The 27,909-nt window shown below is 49.4% G+C and overlaps 1 protein-coding gene across 1 annotated transcript; it reads left to right on the top strand.

Moving 5' to 3' along the window:
* On the top strand, positions 1-26,617 carry slc39a10 (solute carrier family 39 member 10; the record flags this gene model as incomplete). Its single annotated transcript, XM_084452029.1, has 9 exons — positions 1-1,350; positions 6,617-6,806; positions 17,795-17,970; positions 19,864-20,034; positions 21,857-21,977; positions 22,480-22,785; positions 23,501-23,581; positions 25,588-25,778; positions 26,465-26,617. The coding sequence occupies exons 1-9, from the start codon at positions 22-24 to the stop codon at positions 26,615-26,617; spliced, it is 2,718 nt and encodes a 905-aa protein (XP_084308155.1). The 5' UTR covers positions 1-21.
* Positions 26,618-27,909: the final 1,292 nt, after the last annotated feature.

The following is a 27,909-nucleotide window of genomic DNA, read 5'->3' as shown; positions in this document are numbered from 1 at the left end:
AGGTCCCGGAGTGAGGGCACGATGCGCGTCCATACGCACACCCGGTTCTGCTTCCTGTGCGTTCTCACCTTCCTGTTCCACCAGTGCTGTGGAGACGGCCACCAGCACGGCCACCGCCACGGCGACCACCGCCACGGCGACCATCAACCCGGCGACCACGAGGCTCACGAGCACGCCCACAACGACCTGCAGATCTCCCAGACGCCCTACGCGGCAGCCACGCCCTCCCCGGGCTCCGGGCGCCCGCTGTCGGGCGACGCGCTCGAGGCCGAGCAGCGCTTCTACATCCAGCAGCTGTTCCAGCGCTACGGCCAGAGGGACCAGCTGGACTTCCGGGGCTTCCAGAGCCTGCTGCTCAGCCTGGGCCTGGGGGAGGTCAGGCTGGTGGGTCTGGAGCACGAGGAGCTGGGGCACAACCACGTGGCTCACCTGGACGTGCTGGAGGTGCAGCAGGGGCTCCACTCGCACACGCCCGGCCACGAAGGCCACGGCGGGCACGGACACGGGCGCGGGAAGACCCACTTACACCACCACCACCACACGCACTCAGAACAGGGTCCCACCAGCCCCTCGTCCCGGGGGACGCCGTCAGCCTGTGACCAACACGCCGCCGGCGGTGCCACCCCCACGGCTGACGGTGGTCCGCTGGAGGAGCACGACCACAAACATGACCATGAGCAGGATGCAGACCTGAGGCATGACCACGGCGGGGACACGGATCATAAACTTGACCATGATCACGCTCATGGCCACGCTCACGACCACGACGAAGAGCACAAACCCGACCAAGACGAAGAACTCTCGCGCAACCAGAAAGACCTCAGCAACAGAACCCTGCCTCATGATGACCACGACCATAACCACGAGCACGACCATGACCATGACCACGACCACAAACAGCCTCGTCTCCATCAAACACAGGACACCACGGACAGTCCCCCCACACACAAAGAGAGGCCGGCTACCCCACCGGCAGAGCCCTCCCCTTCCCCCGACGAGCTCCAGCCAGAGGCTTCAGCCCCGGAGGAGGAGGCAGCCGCTGCCCCGGTCACTCCCACCGCCCCCCCCACGCCACCCACGGACACCACCACCAGAAGACCCAGGAAACCCGGCAGGGGGAATAAACCCCCCCCACATAACCGAGCGCCGCTGCCTCCCCCACCTACCAGAGCAGATCACGACCACGGACACGGGCATGGACACGGACACGGGCATGGACACGGTCATGACCACGGACACGGGCACAGCCGGTCGAATATAGGGAAGAGGGAGGCGCCGGGCGCGCCCGAGAGCCCCACCATGCCAGCGCCGCCCGGGCATCCGGAAGGGGGGTCCCACCAACACGAGGAGGTAGGGCTTCCACACCGGGGTCCTTTGGACCGGTGACTAGTTAAGTGCCTGAAAGATTTTATGTGGTATGTGGTAGAAATGCACAGGAGACTCCTTTTCGTCACCCTTGATGAAGATGAACAGAAGTACTGAGGTATTTGTTGCTCAAAAAAAAATCAAAATCTATAATACTAATACAATTGTTTAGAAAAACGTTTGGTTTTCTTAATTTTTCTTTCAGAAAACACCAAACATTTCACACGCCTAACTTCATCCATACTTCATTTAAATACACACCGACAAATCAAAAAACATCTTCATAAATATACAACTTCTCTGAGGTTCATTTGAAGGCTAGGGAATTATATAGTGACCTACAATGGTTTCCCGTAACCCTATAAAAAGGAGGACATACTCCTTACTGTGGTCAGCCATCATCATGGTGAAAGGCAGAGAACAGAAGGTTATTGTTCTCTACAGATCAGGAGATGGCTACAAAAAAATCCACATGAAATTAAAAGATAGCGCTTTCCCCTGTGTCCAGTTACTACTAGCACCGTGGCTGACCTGGGCAGACTGGGGACACTTCTATTTTGCACTTGTAGTGAGATGGATGGTTCAAGAGGCAGAAAGTATTTATTTATTTTATTTAACCATTATTTAACCAGGTTTGTCCCGTTAAGATCAAAGATCTCTTTTGGAAGGGACACCTGGCCAAGAGAGACGGCACATACCGTTTCATAGACACAAATACACAACATACAGATTAAAAACAGTAGAATTGACAATCAAGTAAATCAGTTACAACATTTGCACTCATAAAGCCTGGATACAATAGGACGAATCATGGATTTGAATGTGTTCAAAGACACCAGGCTTTGAAGTTTGAGCTCCAACTGCAGTTTAAACCATGAAGTTGGAGCAGAGAACCTAAAAGCCTTCCTTTCCAACTCCGTTCTGACATTGGGAGCAGCAAAGTGAAGAAAGTCCTGAGAACGGAGGTTGTAGTCTCTATTACAGGACAAAAAGAGATGACAAAGTAGTCCCAGCACAGTTCGAGCTAGCTAGCTACAGACAGCCTGCCAATAGCATTCTAGCTTACAGTAGGAGTAAAGGAAGCTCAAAATAATGATTAACAGAATGTCTGATATACAGTGATTTCCCTGGGAGGGCAGCATGAACGGTGATGAACGTGCATGCATAATCATGTACAGCTGCTACATTAAATTGGTTGTCTTCACAGTAATTCAAATCATCATTGGATTCCTCTCGGCCTGCAGAATCTATCTATCTGCCTCCAAGCGGTTAGGAGTCGATTGCTGTCATTATAAGTATGGAGAATGACCTACCATTGACCGCCATTCAGTTGGTACCATTCATTTCCCCATTCATCATCTATACGCCAGCCACTTTCTACACCCGTATCCACATCTGGGGGGTTAGAATGTAAGCGGGGACGCAACTGTGTCACGGCAAACCACAGTTCTAGTGTTAAACAACTACAGCTCACCTAATCCTATTTACCTAGGGGATAAAGTTGCATCCTCCTCAAGCCCCTGGTTTATTTACTTTGCCGTCACACTGAAACACAACTGTCGTCTGGTTTATTTGACAAATACAGCCCCACAGTTGTTGTGTCTAATTAAATGGCCAGATAGTGAAGTAGCCTTGCTAGAAATGTCATAACAGTTGTGCGTTTTGAGATAAAAGCATGACATTTTGGTACAGTTATAGTCAAGGGCATTCCCCAAAAAAATGGATATGGGGGCATCGTGAGTTATCAATGTTGCCCATGGCAATCATTTTGCAAAATGGCCGCCAGTGGCGACAGTTTTCTGATCAATTTCTGATAAAATTTTTGACATTTGGATGATAGTACATTTTTCTCGATGGCAGCCATGACTGGTATGAAAATTGTAATTGTAATAATTTTGTGTGGATTAGTCTGATATGGGATGATCTTGGTGTCTAATCATAAATGTTTTTATGCTTCAGAATTTGAGTTGGGAAATTCTGAATTGTTCAGAAGCTACAATTCAAGACGCAATACCTCAAACCGAGGGTCCATCATGGGGGATTCTACTCAGCGCTCCTCGTTACATTAACAGAGGGCTGTGCAGTCTAATTAAGCAATAAACCACGAGAGGCCGTGTGTTATAGTGATTTTATAACAGCTAGGGGGTGTTGTTAGTTAGTTAGTTAATACCCCCCTAACTGTTATAAAATCACTATAACACACGGCCTCGAGTGGTTTATTGCTTTTATACAACAGTTACTACAGCTATTAGTGTAAAATAAACACACAGCAATGTAAAATATTAACATTTATTCAAAACGAAGCATCATTCCCTCAATTCCGCCGAGCAAAATAGTTCCCCTAACAAAAGGGTTGCCAAGCAACAACAACTACAACTACTGCATTTGGATCAAATGGGAGGCGCATTCATACTGAAAATGGAATGATATGCGGTCCCAGGTGTGTGTTACAAAGTATTTTAACACGGCTTCCAGCCAATCGGAATCAAGAACCAGAACTAACCGTTGTATAATGCAGCTTTTTACACTTTCTCTGCCGAACACAACCCTTCTTACAATTGCAGGACACAAGTTCATAGCTGGACTGGCCTGCATCTGTTAGGCAATATAGTTTCAGCAGGGCATGTGTTCTCTCCGGAGAGACGCTCCATATATAGTTTCAGCAGGGCATGTGATCGCTCAGGAGAGAGTCCATACCGCCCACGCAGACTTCCTCCCGTGCCCAGCAAAGCTTGATGATGTCACGGCCCGTCAACGCATGGAACACTGGAAGTGCACGTGCTTCTCAGGCCCTGTTGTAACTTCATAGGCTGCTAGATGGTGCGTCTAGAACTCTTTCGAGTTCCAAATGCCAACCCAAGCTGAATGGGCCACATGTAATAACATGCGACTGTCAGCTTCCTCGTGTGCGCATGTAGCAAGTAGCAACTGAACACAGATCTGGAAGTGGGGGCCGACTGAACACTCCCACATCATCTGCTTACTGAACACTCCCACATCATCTGCTTACTGAACACTCCCACATCATCTGCTTACTGAACACTCCCACATCATCTGCTTACTGAACACTCCCACATCATCTGCTTACTGAACACTCCCACATCATCTGCTTACTGAACACTCCCACAGCATCTGCTTACTGAACACTCCCACGTCATCTGCTTACTGAACACTCCCACGTCATCTGCTTACTGAACACTCCCACATCATCTGCTTACTGAACACTCCCACGTCATCTGCTTACTGAACACTCCCACGTCATCTGCTTACTGAACACTCCCTCGTCATCTGCTTGCTGAACACTCCCTCGTCATCTGCTTACTGAACACTCCCTCGTCATCTGCTTGCTGAACACTCCCACATCATCTGCTTACTGAACACTCCCACATCACCTGCTTAAGTTTGGTTTCATCTCACCACAACTTTTCTCCAGAAGGCCTTTTCTTTGTCCATGTGAACAGCAGGCAAACTGTCTGGACCAGGAGCCTCCCTCCTGACTGTCTGGACCAGGGGCCTCCCTCCTGTCTGTCTGGACCAGGGGCCTCCCTCCTGTCTGTCTGGACCAGGAGCCTCCCTCCTGTCTGTCTGGACCAGGAGCCTCCCTCCTGTCTGTCTGGACCAGGGGCCTCCCTCCTGTCTGGACCAGGGGCCTCCCTCCTGTCTGTCTGGACCAGGGGCCTCCCTCCTGTCTGTCTGGACCAGGGGCCTCCCTCCTGTCTGTCTGGACCAGGGGCCTCCCTCCTGTCTGTCTGGACCAGGGGCCTCCCTCCTGTCTGGACCAGGCGCTTCCTTCTGGAGAACACGCTGGACTGTGGACACTGACCCCTGTGTTCCAGCAGCTTCTAATTCATTGCAGACCTGCCAAATTGGGAAAAAAATGGTGGTCATCTTTAATTGTGAGGTAGAAGGAAGCATCTCTGCAGTTCTAAAGTTACAAATTCAAATTCTCCATCATAATTTTTTATGATTTGACACAGATTATCCATATCTGAGCAATCTACAAAACGTTATTGCAATTACAAAATTTCATTACTAGTCAAAATGTCCTATTATCCAAATATCAATTCCCAAGATCTACTGTATGTATGGTAGATATATTCAACTAATTATGTCCTCAATATCATATTATGTCCATCCCTGACAAGAAATTGATCAGAAAACTGTCATCACTGGTGGCCATTTTGAAAAATGGTTGCCATGGGCAAAATTGAAAATCCATGATATAATTTTATTTATTTATTTATTTTTGGGGTGATGGGGGGATGCCCTTGGCTATAACCGCACCAAATGTCACACTTTTATCACAAAATGCGCAGTTGTTGCTTATCTGCTCCACTAACAGGTCTTGTGAGGACGCAATCACATGAGACAAGCAACTTGTTTTCCAATGGCAACGTTTTATTAGTTTGTGGTTAACTTTTACAGTAGCCTATAAATCCAACTCTGTATGGAGTCTTGGGTCATGAGACCCATCATCTTGAGTGATAAGACCTTCCGGCCATAGCAGAGTAATAACAGCGTAATAGACAGCCTCCTGTGAATACGCTTCTACAGCCAAAGGCTGGGTAACAACAATTGGCAAACTTGTTTTTATAATGGCCAAGGGAGGAACGACAAAGTCATGATAACAGGTATTTTTGAACCGTTGTGGTTCATCTCAATGCATTATTATTATTATTATTATTAAATAATCCTTTTCTTTTCTTTAGCATAAAATTAACCTTATATGATTTTTTTTATTCTTTATCAAGAATGTGAATAAAGAAGGAGTCTACTAGAATTGGTATATGGTATATATGGTATATGGTAAATAACAGGAAAGCTTGAAAATTCACTTCAATATATCAGATATATGAGGGACTAAAGCACCAGTTCAAACTTAAGATCAATTTATGATTATAATTTTAAACAAATAGCTTTTCATGATCAACTATTTCACCTTTTCCTCATGTGAATCCTCCTCCCTCCCTCCCTCCCTCCCTCCCTCCCTCCCTCCCTCCCTCCCTCCCTCCCTCCCTCCCTCCCTCCCTCCCTCCTCCCTCCCTTCCTTCCTCCCTCCCTCTAACCCTTCCTCCCTCCCTTCCTTCCTCCCTCCCTCCCCTCCTCCCTCCATCCCCTCCATCCCTCCTCCCTCCCCTCCTTCCTCCCTTCCTTCCTCCCTCCCTCTAACCCTTCCTTCCTCCATCCCTCCCTCCCTCCCTCCCTCCCTCCCTCCCTCCCTCCCTCCCTCCCTCCCTCCCTCCCTCCCCAGTGTCTGAACCTCACCCAGCTCCTCCAGTACTACGGCCTGAGTTCGGAGGTGCCCCTCTCGCCAGCCCAGTTCACCTACCTGTGCCCCGCCCTGCTCTACCAGATCGACAGCCGCGTCTGCATCCGCCACTACCACCAGGTGGACGGGCCTGTGGACGTCGAGCAGGCCGCCCTGGAGCCCGCCAACTCCGGTAAGACGCAGGATCATCCCCCGCACCCAACATGAGGAACCTGTCTCTGTGCTATTGAGGATTACTTCAGAAGTGTTGTGAGTAATAGATCCAGGGGTGTTGCACAAAATTCTGGGCCCTTTACATGAACAATCTCTGGGGGCCTCCCCTATGTTCCTACTGGGGCCCTGGGTAGTCTGTTCCACCCCCTGTGACGCCCATGAATTGATCCCTGGGTTTTTATGGTGCGTTCGTTTATAACTGGGAGGTGGCAAATTGCGACTTGCTACTAGGAATGATTAAATAAAACGCCGCATGAACTCGCACTTCCTCGTCGCAAATTCGGATATGTTTCTCAGCCCCCAGTTGCCGGATGACGTCAATATCATATCATATATCATCATCATATCATTCCCTATAGCTCGAATGCACACAGGTCGGATGTAGGTATTTTGCCACTTGCGACTTGCCACGTCCGACCACAAATGAACGCACCATTAGTGCACTACATGTTTGTTTTTTTAACACTAGAAGTGCAGAGCTTTTCTCATACCAGGAACCTCAAAGGCACGTGCTCATGGGCGTGGGGTCTGGGCCGCCGGGTCCTAATTATCCTGCTGTCCTCATGAGCGGCCCCTCAGTCTCCCCAGCCCATGCACCCCCACGAGACAGAGCCTATCTTAGCATAGCTACTCCATTTTAGGTTTAAAAATAAAAACGTCATTGTGTAATACATTTCAGAACTTTTATTTTTATTTTCTGCCGCATTCATGGTCTCAACGCGCTAATAGGGCCATTATGCAAATGCATCTATTCAGCCAGAGGAGAGAGGCCAAGCCATTCACCCCTGAGTACCACTGGGGACCAGCGTTTAAACGCGTGGTTTTTCGTACCTGCAGGGGTTGTTTGAGCTTCAAATGAGCACAAGTAACAGGTCTAACTCCTTTTCTAATCCACATGTTGTGATCATGACAGAGTAGACGTGTGGTTCAGACAGACAGACAGACAGACAGACAGACAGACAGACAGACGAATAGACACTGACAATACTCTTTGATTTAGTACCTCGGACATAATATTTTTAAATTTAGTATCTCAACACCCATTCACATCACCCAAATCTCGCTTAATCCTCTTTGCACAATGGATAAAATCTCATCCTCTTCAAGCCCCTTGTGTATTTACTAGCTGTCACACTCATACACATACCTGCTAAATGAATAATTGTCATCTGATGCATTTGACAAATACAGCTCCACAGTTTTTTACGTGGTGTCTAGAAGATTAAATGGAGGATACACTCAGATGAGACAAGCAATTCTTGTTTTATAATTTTTTGTATTAGTTTGCGGTCAACTTTTACAATAGAAATTAGACACTTCATGAGATTGATCATAATTTGGTCACAAGACCTTTCAGGCATAACGGAGTAATAGACACCCTTCTGTAAATTTCCAGTGCCAAAGGCTGTGTAAGAACAATCTTGACTAATGTTACCTATCAAGACTGTTCTCTTTAAACATTTGCCAAACAGGTACGTACCCAGACACAAGGTCACTCTTTCAAAAGAAACAAAACCATATTGTCAAGAGTGCTATGAACTTGTTGATCTCCGGCTACTTAAGTAGTATGAGTAGACGTTTTGAACGGTTTGATAGATGTTCTTAAGGTTTTGTTACCGTTTAAATTGTCCCAGAAATGAGGGTGTCTGAGGCTACAGTTCATACTCGTGACAATATAAAGCTATAAAACACCAAGGCCTTTAACAACGCCAATAACCACAACCACAGCCCTCAAACAAAAGGCCTTGAAGAACGCCAATAACCACAACCACAGCCCTCAAACACAAGGCCTTTGACAAAGAACACCAGGCATACTTTCTATCAAAGCTTAATTTGGCATATTACATGTGATTATAACTCAGTTCTCAGCATATTACATGTTCTCAGTCTTAAAGTTCTGCATGGGGATTGGGGACTATGTTCTGCTTCATCATTAATTCCGGCAATCCCGTTGCAAGTGAGTTACCACAAAGCAGGGCCCAAATCAGCAGGGGCTTGTGGTTGTGGGCCTCTGGGCCCCACCATGCTCATTAAATGAGTGGACCTGGGCAGGGTGTCACCGGGGATTGGGGGAAGAAGTGTGATCACCATATGGTGAAGTTCCAAAGTAGGAATAAGATTCTCTACCCCCCCATTTCCTCCATTTTAAATCTTTCATTATCACACACACACACACGCGGTAAATGGCCTGCACTTATATAGCGCTTTTATCCAAAGCACGTTACAATGAAGGTCTCTCATTGACCCATTCACACACACATTCACACACCAATGGTGGCAGCTGCCATGCAAGGTGCTAGGCTGCTCATTGGGAGCAATTTGGGGTTCAGTGTCTCGCCCAAGGACACTTCGACATGTCATCAGAAGGAGCCGGGATTCGAACCGCCGACCCCACGATCATTGGACGACCCGCTCTGAGCTACAACCGCCGCACAAAAACACACGCACACGCTGTGCAACGCATGCACTCAGGGGCGTAACGTCTTCCCAAGACAAAGGACGGCCAGGACGACGAAGATGATGAAGATGCCACCAAACTGTCAAAAGGGTGCAGGTGACTCTAGACTAGTAGAGCTCCTGGAGGCACCCGCGGTGTGAGAGATACCAGAGGGCCCCACCAACTCCCATCATGCACCTCCTGCGGAGCTTGATCGGGGATCCCAGACAAACAGCAGCTGCGCTCCCCCCCTCCTCCTCCTCCTCCTCCTCCTCCTCCTCGCTGTTTTGGTCTTTTTTTTTTTCACGCCCTGCCAATTAGGACGACCTAAGCGGCACCCAGAACTGTCTCTCCCAAGCAGCGTCTCTGAGGGGAGGCGTGTAATTGGAGAGAAGACACACCCCAGCGCTTCTCCTCGTCTCCTCGTCTTCCTCCCTAGTCCTGTCACGCCCCCCCCCCCTCCTCCCCTCCCCGGCTCTGCTCCCGAGGGGGTAACGAGATGGAGGAGTAGATGAGTTAGGTGAGTGTGAAGGCCTCGCAGTGATGGACTGTCTGTCTGATTTACAGTTGCCTCTCAGGGCTACAGGAAGTTCCGCCCGACGCAACAAATAAGAAAACAGCGGAGCGTGGCGGACGCCGTCGTAGCGCGGAGCGTTTCCAGCACACGGCGGTTAGAGGGGTTTTCCTCAGCAGCACATCAACAAACAGCCATCCTTACGAAAAAATATGCTCAGGGAAGGAAATATCAGCAAGGATAAAATCAAAACAGGGTTTCAACAGGAGCAGGAGGGTACGCCCAAAAGCATTCTTAATCTGGCCAGGCTCAGAGCACTCAGCTCTGGGTAACTCTGCACTACGAAGTAGGGCTGGGTTTAAAAAATCGATTCATTGATTCATGAATCCCAAAATCGATCTTTTATTTAATTAATGAATGAATAAATGAATAGTGATTCATTCATTCATACATTTTTGGAAATCAGTATCGATACCCAGCCCTAGTATTGATGTGTTGCATAACTTGGCAGTCATGTAATTAAGGTTACAGCAAAAAAAAAGTTAGTAACACTAACTGAATCCATATAGAATCGAATTGAATCGTGATAATGGATTCTGAACCTTGTGAATCGGAATCGAATCGATTCTTGAAATTCGACTCGATACCCAGCCCTACTACGAAGGCAGATCAGGATCCAAACCCCAGAGGGCAAGGATGCAATATTTGCCAGAGAGAGGGTCCTCAACACTTCTCAGGCACTTCACTCAGGCTGGAGTTTACCTGCCTCGGATCAGGGTAGTTCTTAAGGACATGTTAAACTGTCCTGTCCTGTCCTGTCCTGTCCTGTCCTGTCCTGTCCTGTCCTGTCCTGTCCTGTCCTGTCCTGTCCTGTCCTGTCCTGTCCTGTCCTGTCCTGTCCTGTCCTGTCCTGTCCTGTCCTGTCCTGTCCTGTCCTGTCCTGTCCTGTCCTGTCCTGTCCTGTCCTGTCCTGTCCTGTCCTGTCCTGTCCTGTCCTGTCCTGTCCTGTCCTGTCCTGTCCTGTCCTGTCCTGTCCTGTCCTGTCCTGTCCTGTCCTGTCCTGTCCTGTCCTGTCCTGTCCTGTCCTGTCCTGTCCTGTCCTGTCCTGTCCTGTCCTGTCCTGTCCTGTCCTGTCCTGTCCTGTCCTGTCCTGTCCTGTCCTGTCCTGTCCTGTCCTGTCCTGTCCTGTCCTGTCCTGTCCTGTCCTGTCCTGTCCTGTCCTGTCCTGTCCTGTCCTGTCCTGTCCTGTCCTGTCCTGTCCTGTCCTGTCCTGTCCTGTCCTGTCCTGTCCTGTCCTGTCCTGTCCTGTCCTGTCCTGTCCTGTCCTGTCCTGTCCTGTCCTGTCCTGTCCTGTCCTGCCCTGCCCTGCCCTGCCCTGCCCTGCCCTGCCCTGCCCTGCCCTGCCCTGCCCTGCCCTGCCCTGCACCCTGCACCCTGTCCTGTGTCGTCTACAACAGTACCCTCGTCACATTCCTAGTATGTGTGAACCATATAGGCTACACGGCAATTAGCTCGCTAACACCTTAAAGCTTACTTCCTAGCACACCCCTCAGGTGTTAGGAGCAAATGTAATCTAAGTGTTTATTTGGGCTGTTTGTTTGCAGGTGTGTCTGGCTCAGTTTCTCAAAACTCAGCCCTCCTCCCTATATCTATAGAGGGAGGTCAGAGGTCAAGGTTTTTAATGACCTGTGGAATGTCAACAGTAAAATGAAGTCCCACGTTTAAAGTTCCTGAGGGGGCCGAGAGAGAGGAGACTAAGACGAGTTGAACGCAGGACGTTTTCTCACAGAGCGCTGCTAGCCACCCCTTCTCTCACCAATCATTGATGGTTTCTTGTGTCCATCTTTGAATTCACGCGTACGTCTCTGTCGTTGTCGACAGAGAAATGCTCAGCAGTTGTTTTTGCGGTGGCTTTATGTACGATAAGGGGTTCAGATAAATGTGTGGTCTGCGTTTCCTCTGTGCTTGGGTCTGATTCAGTTTGTGTTCCTACTTTTAGGTCTGGTTCCATTCGTGTTTCTCCGTACCTGGGTCTGGTTCCATTCGTGTTTCTCCGTACCTGGGTCTGGTTCCATTTGTGTTTCTCTGTACCTGGGTCTGGTTCCATTCGTGTTTCTCTGTACCTGGGTCTGGTTCCATTTGCGTTTCTCCGTACCTGGGTCTGGTTCCATTCGTGTTTCTCCGTACCTGGGTCTGGTTCCATTCGTGTTTCTCCGTGCCTGGGTCTGGTTCCATTCGTGTTTCTCCGCACCTGGGTCTGATTCAATTTGCACAGCTGGTGGGCGGATCTAACAGGCTTGCTCATTTACATCGTTCCCTATTGGGAGTAAATGCATGCAGGCCCGTCTCTGTCCCAGAGGGCTGGTTTTTGGACCCCAGGGGGAGTGTGTGTCGTACCGCCACAAAGCCGGGCTTAACGGGCGCAGCTCCCAAAGCTCGCGGCTAATGTGTGTGTAATTAGCCCTTCAGCAGCAGACCCTGCCCCGTTCATTACGAGCCCCCTCCCTCCTGGGAGGGGCTCAGCTGCCTCCTGTCCTCTGAAAGGACTCGCCGCGTTAAAGGAGATTTCTAGTAATGATTTTTTTTTTTTTTTTTTTTTTTTTACTTTTTTTTTTATTGCTTCCACATAATTCACAATTCACAAAACACACATAAAACAAACAAACATTGTCAGTGGGATATTCGATACATACAGAGCAGTGCTACCCCAAAGTAATTAAGTCCTTTTTCCATTGGGTTATGTGGTGTCTCTATGCTGGGTCCTGTAGGCAGTCCATTTGTCCCATTTCCCATTAAATTCCTCTTGCTGGAGTCTCAAAATGTGTGTGAGTCTTTCCATGTCGAAGATTTCCTCAACCGTGTCCCTCCAGTTATCCAAGGTCGGAGGGTCCTCTTTGTACCATTTCCTGGTGATTGCCTTCTTTGTCGCTGCCAATATGACTTTGAGCAGATATCGGTCTTCTCCATGAACATCATCACTTATCAGATTTCCCAGATACAACACCTCACAAGTCCTAGGTAAGCCATATCCCAGTATTGTCTTCAATTCTACCCATACATCATTCCAGTACGTACTCAACTTCTTACATCCCCAAAAGATATGTGTGTGACCTGCGTTTGCTTCTCCACAAAGCCTCCAGCATGTCTGCTGCGTTAATGATGATTTACTTTTTATCTTAGGAGTAATAAAGAATCTGACTATATTTTTCCAACAGAACTCTTTCCACATCCTGGAGCTAGTGGTGGTTTGTTGTGTTTTACATATATTCTCCCAATTCTCTTCAGTTAATACAATTTTGTTTTCTTTCTCCCATTTATTTCTAATATACGATGTGGAGAATCCTCTGCTCGACACTAATCCTTGATACAATACAGATATTTCTCTGCCTGTTTTGTTCTGGTACGCCTTACACAAAGCCCCAATCACTTTATTTTGTTCTTGAGGAATATCTGGTTTTATTTCTTTCTCAAAGAAATCTCTAACCTGTACATACCCAAACAAATCATGATCCTCCAAATCATATTCAGTCTTCAGTTCTTGAAACCCCTTAATTTTGCCCTGTTCAATTATAACACTTATTGCTGTAATACCTTTTTTGGCCCATTTTTCAAATCTATTATCGAGCACCCCCGGTTTAAATTTAGGGTTATACGCCAACCAGCTCAGAACCTTAACCCCTCCCTCCAACTTATATTTCCTGACCACCGTAAACCAGATACCCAGCGTAAATTTAGTAATCGGATCCAGCTTATTCTCATTTGCCTTAAACTTATCCCTATTAGCTATCATACTTTGAACATGTTCTCCCTCCATTTTCAGCTCAATATCTTTCCATCTTGCAGTATAATTTGCATTGCACCAGTATACCATAGGTCGGAGCTGTGCAGCGTAATAATATTCTAAGAGGTTCGGTAAAGCCAACCCACCTTTACCCTTGGGAAGTTGAAGAGTTGTGTACTTTATTCTGGGCTTCTTCCCTCCCCATATAAATCTAGAGATTTTTTTATCCCATTCCACAAACTGCAGTTTTGGAATTTCTATTGGTAAAGATTGAAACAAGTAGAGAATTCTCGGCAATAGGTTCATCTTAATGATTTCTATTCTTGAGCTGAAGTCTAGTGTAAGCACTGACCATCTCTCCATATCCTTTTGAATTTCCTGGTTTAGAGCTCTATAATTAGCTTCATACAAAGTCGTTAAACTATTTGTAATATTCACTCCTAGGTATTTTATAGTTTTTGCGTCCCATCTAAGATTGTATGCTTGTAGGATAGTTTGTGTTGGGGTATAATTTATGGGTAAAACCTGTGTTTTGGCTACGTTGACTCTATATCCTGACAAGTAACCGAAGTATTCTAGCAACTTCATAAGTGTAGGGAGACCAGTGTTTGGTTGTCGTAAATAAACTAGGACATCATCCGCAAATAACCCTATCGTGTGTTCTTTACCATTCACCTTGATCCCTTCAATATCCTTCTCCTGTCGGATTGCTTGCGCTAAAGGTTCAATGAAAATCGCGAACAGGGTCGGGGAAAGACAGCATCCCTGTCTAGTTGACCTTTCCAATTTAAACCAATTCGTAAGGTTGCCGTTTATTTTTATTCTCGCCCTTGGATCTTGATATAGCGTTTTGATGCAATTAACCGAATCCTGATTAAATCCCAGTCTTTCCAGGCAAAGGTATAAAAACCTCCAGCCTACGCTGTCAAACGCCTTTTCGGCATCTAGACTAATTAGTACTGCTCCTTCTCTCCTTCTTTGTGTCTCATCAATTATATGTAATGTCCGTCTAATGTTGTCTTGTGTTTGTCGTCCTTTAATAAATCCTGATTGGTCCTCGTCTATTAAATCAGTCATAAAGGTCCCTAGTCTTTTGGATAGGATGGATGTATATATCTTATAGTCACAATTAAGAATCGAAATGGGTCTGTAGCTTTCACAAAGTTCCTTGTTCTTGCCCTCCTTGGGGATCACTGTAATTATTGCTTCTTTCCATGAGGGGGGGATGTTGCCTTTCTTTAAGGTGCTATTGAAGGATGCTAATAACAGTGGACTTAATTCTTCCTTAAAAGTTCTGTACCATTCGGCCGGAAATCCGTCACTCCCTGGTGCCTTATTTGTTTTTAAATTTTTTATTGCGTCCTCTAATTCTTGTGCTGTGATATTTGAATTTATTGTCTTGTTTTGCTGTTCCCCTATTGATGGCAGGTCTAATGAGTTTAAAAATGTTTTGATTGTCTCTTCATCCTAGTAATGATTTTTAATCCTCCAGCTGCTTAACACGGGAGGAACGGCGTGATACCCCCCCCCCCGCCCCCCCGCTGGCACGCCAGCCAACTGCACCGACACTCTGACATCACTTCCCCTTCATAGTGATACCACCCGTGATTAGATGGTCAGGAGACGCGTGTCTTTGTTGCTTCAGTGTTATTCATCTGCTCTTCTGGTCCATAAGGGTCTCCTCCCTGTCTGAGCATCGTTGTGTTTGCTGGGTTGTTGGAGTCACAGGATAAAACGGGCTGTGCAATTCCATTTGATTCGTCTCACTCCACAGCAGACTCACCATTGAAATGCCCTTCTGATAAGACTCAGTTTTTAAAATGAATCTTCACCGTCACCCCCCCGACACAGCGGTAGTGATCAAAGCCCCCCCCCCCCCCTCCCTCCTTGACCGTTGAAGAGGAGCAGAAGTTGGGAAGTAAACACGAGCCCCCCTGTCCCAGAGATAAATGGAAAACGTGTGCTGGTCTTGTCTTTTTAGGCCATTCGTCTTCAGGAGAAGTCCTTCCCACGTCTGCAGTGCGTCACGGCTATAGGCATTTATAACCCGGACAAAATGCCATAAGGCACCGCCCGCTATTTGTCACGCCACCCCGGCAAGGACACGGCGGTCCTCTTCAACGCTGTAATCATCCAAGTTTATACAGCAGCGGCAAAGATAGCCATCTCGCGATGCCCCGTCAAAGTCAATGGTCTGTCAGGCGGGCAGGACGACCCTACAATCACCGACGCTCTGACGCCTGCCAGACCGCAGTCCCAGGGTGGACCGGGGGTCTGGTGACGGGTTTTAGCGAATGCCCACACGCGCTCGTGTGACATTGAATTTCACACTACATTAAACAGCTGTCCTCTCCCTATCTTCGCGAGAGTGCGTCGGGAAACTCTCTTTCCTCGGTCTTTGGGTTTCTCAGCGCTCGCGTCCTCCTGAGACGCCGGAGCCTACGATTGCATGACAGTGAACTTTTGATGCCTTTTTTACTGTTATGACAGCCCACAGCCTTGAATGATGAATGAGTCTCGGAGATTGGTGTGCAAACGAGTGATGGCGTGGGTTGAGTTTGCAATGAACTCAAACCCCTTCTGTAGGTCGTGTCGTGGACGAGTACGTCTTGTTGCTAGTTTCAGTCTCAGTTATGTTGTGCTGGATGACATGGAATGCGATGCTACAAGGCACTGCTGGAATCAACCAATGGAAGCCTCCTTTGTTTTGAGTTGTTTCAGGAAGCACTTTCTTGTGTCAGAACCACATTCACAGTATCGTATGCAAGGAAATACAGCACTCAACCCACAGTTACGAACGGGAAGTCGCCTCCCACAGCTGCGACGTAGCCTACATTTCAGGTCTGCTTTATTTCAAGCAGGTGTGAGGACAAAACGAACTTGGATAATTGCTACCAGTGTGGCTATAGGCTTGAGTAGGCTTGACTGCTGTAACAGTGTGTTTACAGGTCTCTAAAAAATCAATCAGACAGCTGCAGCTGATTCAGAACGCTGCTGCTCGAGTCCTCACTAAGACTAAGAAAGTGGATCACATCACTCCAGTTCTGAGGTCTTTACACTGGCTTCCTGTCTGTCAAAGAACTGACTTTAAAATACTGCTGTTGGTTTATAAAGCACTGAATGGTTTATAGCCAAAATATATTTCTGATCTGCTGCTACGTTATGAACCATCCAGTCCTCTCAGGTCGTCTGGCACAGGCCTGCTTTCTGTCCCCAGAGTTAAAACTAAACATGGAGAAGCAGCGTTCAGTTTTTTATGCTCCACATATCTGGAACAAACTTCCAGAAAACTGCAGGTCTGCTGCACCTCTGTTATTTTAAATCAAGACTGAAGACTTAACTGTTTTTTATTAAATCAAATAATTATTCATTCATACACTGCACTGAAACTTTTATTTTTCCTACATTTTGTTTTAAATGTCCTTTTTTACATTTTGTTTTATATGACCTTTTATGTGTTTCTTGCACTTTGTCCTGATGCTTTTAATGTCTCATGTAAAGCACTTTGAATTGCCTTGTTGCTGAAATGTGCTACAAATAAACTGGCCTTGCCTTGCCTGTGTACAGCAATATGGAAGACAGGCAGCCTCTAACTTTGGGGTATATTCATATATTAATATAATTATATTATAGTGTCAGAAATGGTCTGTTTTTTTGTGGGGGGGTTTCAGGGGTAAAATTTTGGATAACATTAAGTTATAGATGTGTTTGTCTGTGTCTGCTTTATTTCAAGCAGGTGTAAGGACAAAATTAACTTGGGTAATTGCTACCAATGTGGCTACTAGGTCACCTACTGATGATCTGACTCACATTATCCCTCTGTCTCTTCCTCCCACTGTCTGTCTGTCTCTCTCTCTTTCTCTTTCTGTCTCTCCCTCTTTGTCTCTCCCTCTCCCTGTCTCTCTCTCTCTCCCTCCCTCTCTCTTTCTCCCTCCCCCCCTCTCCCTCCCTCTACCTCTCTCCCTCCTCCCTCCCTCCCTCCCCCCCTCTCCCTCCCTCTCTCTCTCCTCTCTCCCTCCCTCTCTCTCTCCTCCCTCTCTTCCTCTCTCCCTTCTTCTCTCTCCCTCCCTCTCTCTCTCTCTCCTCTCTCCCTCCCTCTCTCTCTCTCCTCCCTCTCTTCCTCTCTCTCCCTCCCTCTCTCTCTCCTCCCTCTCTTCCTCTCTCTCCCTCCCTCTCTCTCTCCTCTCTCCCTCCCTCTCTCTCCTCCCTCCTCAGTGTGGACCTGGTTGTGGGGCTTTGTGTCCATCACCATCATCAGCCTGCTGTCTCTGCTGGGCGTGGTTCTGGTTCCCATCCTGAACCAGTCCTGCTTCAAGTTCCTGCTCACCTTCCTGGTGGCGCTGGCGGTGGGCACGCTGAGCGGCGACGCCCTCCTCCACCTGCTGCCACACGTGAGTAGCCTCCCCGCCCAATCACAGGCCAGGGTCGACGCGCACGCCCGCCTCTCCGCCAAATCACAGGCCAGGGTCGACGCGCACGCCTGCCTCCCCGCCCAATCACAGGCCGGGTCGACGCACACGCCCGCCTCTCCGCCCAATCAGAGGCCGGGGTCGACGCGCACGCCCGCCTCTCCGCCCAATCACAGCTCGGGGTCGACGCGCACGCCCGCCTCTCCGCCCAATCACAGGCCAGGATCAGAACGGCTAATACTTCCCCACGTGCGCACCTCCCCGCCCAATCACAGGCCAGGGTCAGAATGGTCAACACTGGAAGATGCTATTAAGTCAAGTACCAGGTCTTTCCCAGGATCCTAAGCCCAACAGACCACAGAGCAGTGATGTTAACGTGACACTCTGCAATTTACACTGTTTACACTACGTCTGACTCGGCATCATCATCATCATCATCGTCATCATCCTAGTTCCTGTTTGATGCTCTTACCACAGCGTACGTCAATCTCCCACTCACCTACGTGTCTGGTCACATGACTTGGCCCTCGGCCCAGACGGCTGTCAAAGAATCACCTCCAGTTATCATCCCTCAGTGGAAAACCCCCACTGGCCCAGCTATTTGGATTGTGTATATTGCAATGTTTTTTGTATTGTCATGTCTTTGATTGATTGATTTGATTGATTTTTATTTCTTTTTAAGACAGGTACAGTAGACATTTACCCTATAGAATAGGGAGAGATGCACTGTACAAGGTTATAGCTAAAACAGCTAATTTCCACCCGCAGTCCCTGGGCAAAGAAATATACAGTCTTAAAATAGTGGGGCAAATAGTATACAGTAAATAGTATACTTTGCACTGTCCTGTCCTGCACCCTGTCCTGTGTCGTCTGGGCAGCGTACCCCATCACCCTAGTCACATTAGTGTGTGTGAACCGGATACAGGCCAATAAACCGGATCTAGAATCTATCTGTGTAACAGAGCGACCACTCAGCTTCAAACCCACAGCCCTAGAGAGACCCATAGCCCTAGAGAGACCCACAGCCCTAGAGAGACCCACGGCCCTAGAGAGACCCACGGCCCTAGAGAGACCCACGGCCCTAGAGAGACCCACGGCCCTAGAGAGACCCACGGCCCTAGAGAGACCCACGGCCCTAGAGAGACCCACGGCCCTAGAGAGACCCACGGCCCTAGAGAGACCCACATCCCTAGAGAGACCCACGGCCCTAGAGAGACCCACGGCCCTAGAGAGACCCACGGCCCTAGAGAGACCCACGGCCCTAGAGAGACCCACGGCCCTAGAGAGACCCACGGCCCTAGAGAGACCCACGGCCCTAGAGAGACCCACGGCCCTAGAGAGACCGCAGCCCTAGAGAGACCCACAGCCCTAGAGAGACCCACGGCCCTAGAGAGACCCACGGCCCTAGAGAGACCCACGGCCCTAGAGAGACCGCAGCCCAACCAGGCCTCATGTTCACACCGCAATCCTGGGAATTCAATTAAATTCTCTTGAGTTAAATCAAAGAGCTAACACAACATTCTTTCTTTTTTTCACACTCAGTTTTTACTGAGTTATTCTGTATCTCCAATCTCATTAGGAGGACAACGGATGAAACTTTGCAGCCGGAACAGCATTCAATACCACTTAATCATACCTGTGTGTGTGTGCGTGTGCATGTGCGTGTGTGTAAGTGCATGTAAATTACAGGGTTTAGAACGCATACTGATGGAATGATGTGGGTTTGCATATCTTGGATTAAATGTGATTTGATTTCTAAAAATGGCTCTGTGTGTGTGTGTGTGTGTGTGTGTGTGTGTGTGTGTGTGTGTGTGTGTGCGTGCGTGCGTTTGCGCACCCGTGTGTGTGTGTGTGTGTGTGTGTGTGTGTGTGCAGTCTCAGGGACACCACGACCACTCGGAGGACCCTGGCCAGGCCGAGCCGGAGGAGGACCTGCTGACGGCCTTCGACGGCGTGTGGAAGGGCCTGACCGCGCTGGCCGGCATCTACCTCCTCTTCATCATCGAGCACTGCATCGGCATGTTCCAGCACTACAAGGCCCAGGGGGTACGCTGGCGCCAGGAACTCTGTCTTTCTCTCCTACCAGGAAATGCTTTGACCTGGGCCCTCAGCTCTGTCCTTGGGCCCTCAGCTCTGTCCTTGGGCCCTCAGCGTTGTCCTTGGGCCCTCAGCTCTGTCCTTGGGCCCTCAGCTCTGTCCTTGGGCCCTCAGCTCTGTCCTTGGGCCCTCAGCTCTGTCCTTGGGCCCTCAGCTCTGTCCTTGGGCCCTCAGCTCTGTCCTTGGGCCCTCAGCGTTGTCCTTGGGCCCTCAGCTCTGTCCTTGGGCCCTCAGCTCTGTCCTTGGGCCCTCAGCTCTGTCCTTGGGCCCTCAGCTCTGTCCTTGGGCCCTCAGCTCTGTCCTTGGGCCCTCAGCTCTGTCCTTGGGCCCTGAGCGTTGTCCTTGGGTCCTCAGAGCGGTCCTTAGGCCCTCAGCGGGGTCCTGTCCTTGGGCCCTCAGCTCTGTCCTTGGGCCCTCAGCTCTGTCCTTGGGCCCTCAGCTCTGTCCTTGGGCCCTCAGAGCGGTCCTTAGGCCCTCAGCGGGGTCCTGAGGTACAGGGCATCTCAGATATTTGGGGAAGTGCGAACCCGCTCCTCTGGGAAACAAAAGTAGCCTTCCCCTGCCTGGATACACATACTCGGCAAAACAGCAAAAAAAGATTGATCCCAAACTAAATAAATAAAAGCGGTATCACTGAAGTGCGCAATCATACCATCAACCTTTATTAATCATACCATCAACCTTTATTAATCATACCATCAACCTTTATTAATCATCCCATCAACCTTTATTAATCATCCCATCAACCTTTATTAATCATACCATCAACCTTTATTAATCATACCATCAACCTTTATTAATCATACCATCAACCTTTATTAATCATACCATCATCATCATCATCATCTTCATCCGCTTATCCAGGGTCGGGTCGCGGAGGCAGCAGCTCCAGCAGGGGCCCCCAGACATCCCTTTCCCTAGCAGCATCAACCAGCTCTGCCTGGGGAATCTTTAGCCGCTCACAGGCCAGTGCGGAGATGTAGTCCCGCCACCTAGTCCTGGGTCTACCCCGCGGCCTCCTCCCAGCCGGACACGCCTGGAACACCTCCCTAGGGATCATACCATCAACCTTTATTAATTACACCATCAACCTTTATTAATCATACCATCAACCTTTATTAATCATACCATCAACCTTTATTCCAGTTTGTTAAACTTTTTCACCACTAGTTTGAGTTTTGACTGAATTCGGCCATCCAATGCAGAAGAAACAGCCAGTTATAATTGAGGGAAAATGTTAAATTATCAGGGGGAAATGATCACCCTCTATGAATCAAGAACACAATATTAGGTCAGATACTGAAATCAGCTGTTAACCTTGTATCAAATGTGCTTATGTAACAAAAGTAAAGCCTTATTCCAAAATGGATAAACGTCATTTTTTCCTCATCAATCTACATAAAATACCCCATAATGACAAAGTGAAAAAAGTTTTTTTATAAATGTTTGAAAATGTATTGTAAATGTGTCAAACCCTGAAATATCTTATGTCCATAAGTATTCAGTCCCTTAACTCAGTACTTTGTTGAGGCACCTTTGGCAGCGATTACAGCCTCAAGTCTTCTTGGGTATGACGCTACAAGCTTGGCTCACCTGTATTTGGGGTGTTTCTCCGTTCTTCTCTGCAGATCCTCTCAAGCCAGGTCAGCTTAGATGGGGAGAGTTATTTTCATATATACAGCTATTTTCATTTCACTTCCATTAATGACCTAATGCAAAGTGCATTTTGCAGACTCCTAACCATGTCTTGTGTTGCTCTTGCTTTCCTCAGGGCAGCTTGTGTGGCAGGAAGAAGAAAGCCGAGGAGGCCAAGATCGGCAGGAAGCTGTCAGACCACAAGCTGAACCGCCGCTCAGATGCAGAGTGGCTCCACCTCAAGCCACTGACAGAGGGTAAGAGAGTTCTCACAACCCCCACCGTAGGGTAAGAGAGTTCTCACAACCCCCACCGTAGGGTAAGAGAGTTCTCACAACCCCCACCGTAGGGTAAGAGAGTTCTCACAACCCCCACCGTAGGGTAAGAGAGTTCTCACAACCCCCACCGTAGGGTAAGAGAGTTCTCACAACCCCCACCGTAGGGTAAGAGAGTTCTCACAACCCCCACCGTAGGGTAAGAGAGTCTCAGAACCTCCACTATAGGCAAGGCTCATCAGAGTCAGTGGTTGAATACTTGTATGCATTTGTCATGCTGTTATGCTTGTACACATCAACTGAGCATTCTCACAGGAGTCCTCTCTCTCTCTCTCTCTCTCTCCCTCCCTCCCTCTCTCCCCCCCTCCCTCTCTCCCCCCCTCCCTCCCCCTCCCTCTCTCTCTCCCTCCCTCTCTCTCCCCCTCCCTCTCTCTTCTCTCTCCCCCTCCCTCTCTCTCTCTCTCCCTCCCTCTCTCCCGTCCAGGTCTGGACACCACAGTCATCTCCTGCGACAATGGCCACAACGAGAGCCAGCTGACCGAGCTCCAGCCCCTGGACTCATCCAACACCCAGGCGGCGCCGGCGTCCCAGGACGCGGAGCACGGGCGCCAGGGGGCGGCGTCGCCCCTCAAGGAGAACGGCCGGCGGGCCAAGAAGCACGGCCACGGCCACTCCCACGGCGGGCACTGCCACTCGGACCAGGAGATGAAGGACGCGGGCATCGCCAGCATCGCCTGGATGGTCATCATGGGAGACGGCATGCACAACTTCAGCGACGGCCTCGCCATAGGTGAGACGGGCTCAGCCGGGCTTCACTCTGGCCTGGTTCATTCTCTAAGGCATGATTCATTCTCTAAGGCCTGGTTCATTCTCTAAGGCCTGGTTCATTCTCTAAGGCCTGGTTCATTCTCTAAGGCCTGGTTCATTCTCTAAGACCTGATTCATTCTAAGACCTGATTCATTCTCTAAGGCCTGATTCATTCTTTAAGGCCTGATTCATTCTCTAAGGCCTGATTCATTCTTTAAGGCCTGATTCATTCTCTAAGGCCTGATTCATTCTCTAAGACCTGATTCATTCTCTAAGGCCTGATTCATTCTTTAAGGCCTGATTCATTCTTTAAGGCCTGATTCATTCTCTAAGGCCTGATTCATTCTCTAAGGCCTGATTCACTCTCTACGCAAGCTATGCTGACGCAGCTGTGGCCGTGGGCTCTATGCAAGTATTGGTACTCTGAGGGCGCCCCTATCGGTTTGTGTGAAATAGCACTTGTGCTCGCGTTAAGTTACAATTTTTGGCATGAGTGTGAATGGGCCCTAAGGCTGAGGGCGAGTTTCCTGCAGGTGTCGTGGCACAGTTTCCATTTCCTGTAAGGGTCCTACAGTAATGACTTCACACATTTGACAAACTCACCTGGAAGCGTACGAGGGGGAGTTTCAGCCAGCATGGAACAGATGCATGAAAATAGAAATGCCAACCACTCCTTGTGACCTTGTGTTCTTGGCAGGTGCTGCTTTCAGCGCAAACATCACAGGTGGTATCAGCACGTCGGTCGCAGTGTTCTGCCACGAGCTGCCTCATGAGTTGGGTAAGTGAACCTCACTCTCCGAGAGTGAGTTACAAGCCATCAGCAGTCCCACATAAAGTACTTGCACCACCATGCCAATACAGATTTTACAATCCACTTATTCAACGGCCAGAACAATGTTTGCTTCCCAAGGACTCTTCTGCCATCTCACAGAAGGACCATTAGGTCTTAAGAGCCTGTCAACGTGCCAGGGTCAATGAAGGGAATGTGGTGGCGACCACACATTATATATTCACACACACACACCTCAATATACTCTATACTATTAATTTCACCTCATCCACACAGTGCTTTGACCAATGAGAACTCATGCACAGTTCATCCTTGGTTCAGCCTTAGAAAACACACTGGTCCCCAGTACAGTCCACAGGGTTTCTATTTTCTGTGGACTGTGAAAGGTGTTCTGTGTTGGTGTGCGCATGTCCGTGTGTGTATGTGCATGTCTTTCTGTGTGTGTGTGTGTGTGTGTATGTGCATGTCTTTCTGTGTGTGTGCGCGTGCCTGTGTATGTGCATGTCTTTCTGTGTGTGTGTGTGTGCGTGTGTGTCTGTGTGTGCGTGTGTGTCTGTGTGTGTGTGTGTGTGCGCGTGTGTGAGACGGGGTGGACGTGTGGGGTGATCCAGAGCTCCTCAGCTCTAATGACGTCTCCCGCTGTAGAAAGGGCTGCGTGGTTCCTGTCTGCGTGATGAATAGAGCAGAGTCAGATGCCACAAATGGAGCAGAGTCAGACGTCACAAATGGAGCAGAGTCGCCACAAGGAGACTGAGACAGAGAGAAGGAGAGACGAGGAACAAAAGCCTCTGATTTGTTTTCCTGCCAAGTCTTAACTTGTATTTTGGCTTTAGATTTATTTGTGCTACTGAGAGTTATGTATGTGTGTGTGTGTGTGTGTGTGTGTGTGTGAAAAGTGGTGGAGATGTAGAGTTTTGCTATATAAAGACTATCGCTAACATGACTATCCAAACCAAGAGGTAAATAGTCATCAGCATAGATGCATTTCCTGTCATGGTGCAGTGTTTCTACACATGGTTAACGGTAAAAACCATCCCCATCTCCCACCAAAATGGCAAGTGAAGGATTTTCGGGAAATCTTGTTTTTTCCCCGTTTTGTGGCGACTGGTTCCAAAACAGGGATCAGAACGTCTCTCTCAGAACCCCGTCAGCCCCCCCCCCCGCTCAGAACCCCCCCCACGGAGCAGGTGACAAGTGAAGCCAGCGGTTTGACGAGTGCGCATCTCTCATCTCTCCTCCAAAGACAACCCCCCCCCCTCACAGCACGGTAGCTGGGCGTCTGACGAGCAGGCGTCTGACGAGGGCTCGTTAACACCCCGCCGTGCTGCTAATTGTGACGGCACGGTGACGGCTCTGTTAATTGCGACGCGGTCGTGGGGCGGTGTTTGGAGGAGTGTGACTGACGGGAACGGAGAGGACTTGAGCACAGGAAGCAGAGTTGTTCTGAGAAGAGAGGAGAGGAAGGAAGGTGTGCTGAAGCAGCCTCTCTCCCCCCCCCCCTCTCTCTCTCCCCCCCCCCACCCTCTCTCTCCCCTCTCTTCCCCCCCCCCCTCTCTCTCTCTCCATTCCTCTCCTCTCCTCTATTTTGATGGATGGATGCAAGCGCAGAGCGTGAATGTATTCATGGTGGTAATTAGCGAGGAAAAGAGGGCACTCGTCTTGGCGGGGAGGAAATGTAGGCCACCGCTATTCGCTTCTCTCTCTCTCTGAATCGAGGGCGTTTCCGCGGAGACCTGGGTCTCTTCCTGCAGCTGCGCTGGCGATGAGCGAACGGGCTGCGCTGCATGTGAGAGGGGACGCATCAAATGGAGTTTCAAATGGAGACTGTGTGTGTGTGTATGTGTTTATCTCTGTGTGTGTGTGATGTGTGTATGTACGTTTGTGTGTGTGCGTGTTTCTGTGCGTGCGTGCGTCTGTCTGTGTGTGTGTAAGTTACAAAAGAACAGTATTTTTGCTCAGCTGATCACGTGGCCCCGTTGCTCTTGTTCCTGCAGGTGACTTTGCGGTGCTGTTGAAAGCCGGCATGTCTGTGAAGCAGGCCATCGTCTACAACCTGCTGTCCGCCCTCATGGCCTACGTGGGCATGGTCATCGGCACGGCCATCGGCCAGTACACACACAACCTCACCAGCTGGATCTTCGCCGTCACTGCCGGCATGTTCCTCTACGTGGCTCTGGTGGACATGGTGAGCTCAGAACCGGGTCACAGCCTGCCAGTCCAGTTCAGATTCAGATCACATCCAACTCAAAACTCTAATTCAATTTAGTCATGTCTCGCCAGTTGAGAAATTCAGGTGCATCTCAGAAAATCAGAATGTTGTGGAAAGTTCATTATTTTCCCTAATTTAATTCAAAAAGTGACACTTTCATATATTATAGATTAATTTCACATATAGTGAAATATTTCAAGGCTGATTGCCTCCATGCCACGCTCCACGTTGATGCATTAATTTGTGCAAAAGGAGCCCCCACCAAGTATTGAGTGTATAAATGAACATACTGAACATGTACAATCATAAAGATTCAAACAAAAAAGGCTTGAAATATTTCTCTTTGTGTAATGGATCTAGAATATATGAAAGTTTCACTTGAATTAAATGATGGAAAATAATGAGACTTTTTATAAAATATTCTCATTTTCTGACATGCACCTGTACAGCGGCGACTCTCTTCCAACGTTCCCATTTGATGTTTGGTGTGAAATGACCGCCCTGCTCTCTCTCGCTCTCTCTCTTGCTCTCTCTCTCTCCCTCCCTCCCTCCCCCTCCCTCTCTCTCTCTCCCTCCCTCCCTCCCCCTCCCTCTCTCGCTCTCCCTATCTCCCTCCCCCTCCCTCCCTCTCTCCCTCCCCCCCCCCCCCTCTCTCTCTCCAGCTGCCAGAGATGCTTCATGGGGACAGCGAGGAGCACAAGCGTTGTCAGCTGGGCCACTTCCTGCTGCAGAACCTGGGCTTGCTCACCGGGTTCACCATCATGCTGCTCATCGCCATCTTTGAAGACAAAATTGTTATTGACTTTGGTTTCTAGCGGAGTCGGGGGGTTTACAGTTTGGACGGCGTGGGTCATTCGGGGGTGTGGGAGAGAGAGAGGGGGGGGGGGCGTCGGTGCGCCTACTTCTCTGTCTGTCGTGGTTCAGTTCTGCATGCCTGGTGAATCCAACCTGCTCATTCACGCCCCCACAAGCCCCCCTTCCAAACACAGAAGCAGCGGCTCGCTCGGATCATACAGATGATGTTTACACTTTACACTTCCTCCCTCTCCCTCCCTCCATCCTCCCCCTCTTTCTCTCCCTCCATCCTCCCTCTCTCTCTCTCCCTCCATCCTCCCTCTCTCTCTCTCCCTCCATCCTCCCTCTCGGGCCACTCTCCCTCCGTTTCCTGTGTGAAACTGAATACCGTACTGAAGGACTTCCTCAAGGTCACACTTCTACCCACACACACACACCCCGCTTCCAAAGAGCTTCCCCTTGTGTCGGTCATTACAATGCTAAGTCCATGATAGCCGAGTCTGTAGCAGAGACTGGTAGTTTAAGGTGACCAGTAACAGCCCTCACACTCCGGGACTCCTGTGTGCAAATGTGGCCGATGCAAACACGCAGTCACACTCAGCTGTGTCCAGCCACCCTGATGTGTCCTGAAGGAGCAGGATGGATTCACGTAGGGTCCAGCTTCCCTCGAGAGACACGGCGGACGGCCAACAGACCCGCTCCTCTACGGGCATCACACCTGTCTGAGACGAGCGGCCGACTCCTCCTGACCCTGGGGCACCCAGCCGGACTGACCGGAGCCAGGGCTACTCCTCCCCCCAGCTGGGCCGCTCCCCCCCCCCCCCCCCAACCGGACCAGGGCTTCTCCCTCCCCCCCCCCCCCCCAACCGGACCAGGGCTTCTCCCTCCCCCCCCCCCCAACCGGACCGCTGACTGCAGCCAGGGCTTTACCCCCGTAGAGACAGCTGTCACGGCCCGGCGGCCGACCGCTCATCCATCATGACTCCGTCTCCTCCGTCTCCCGTTCCCCTCAGCTGTTCTGACCCCTGGGGCGTGTCCCATAATCCACGCCTAGTGCACCTGTGGCGCGTTTCCACCGGTCATCCATCAGCGGCTCCATGACGCTGCCCCGCTGTGTCGTCGCTGTCCTCGCCCCGGCAGCGCTAAGCCCCGCCCAGCTGAGCGGTGGCCATGCTTCTCAGAGTCACGGTGTCGCGGACTGGGCCTCGCGGGTCTACATGCATCTACGAAAAACCTTAGACGGCATCTCTACAGCCTCGGGAGGATGGCGACCATCGAGCATGCACCAAAAATCTAGGCTAGCTGTAGTCGA

This window comes from Borostomias antarcticus, assembly GCF_949987555.1.
Source record: "Borostomias antarcticus genome assembly, chromosome: 17".
Lineage (NCBI taxonomy): Eukaryota > Metazoa > Chordata > Actinopteri > Stomiiformes > Stomiidae > Borostomias > Borostomias antarcticus.
Note: the sequence above shows the minus strand (reverse complement) of the source record. Positions and strands in the feature narration are given on the sequence as shown.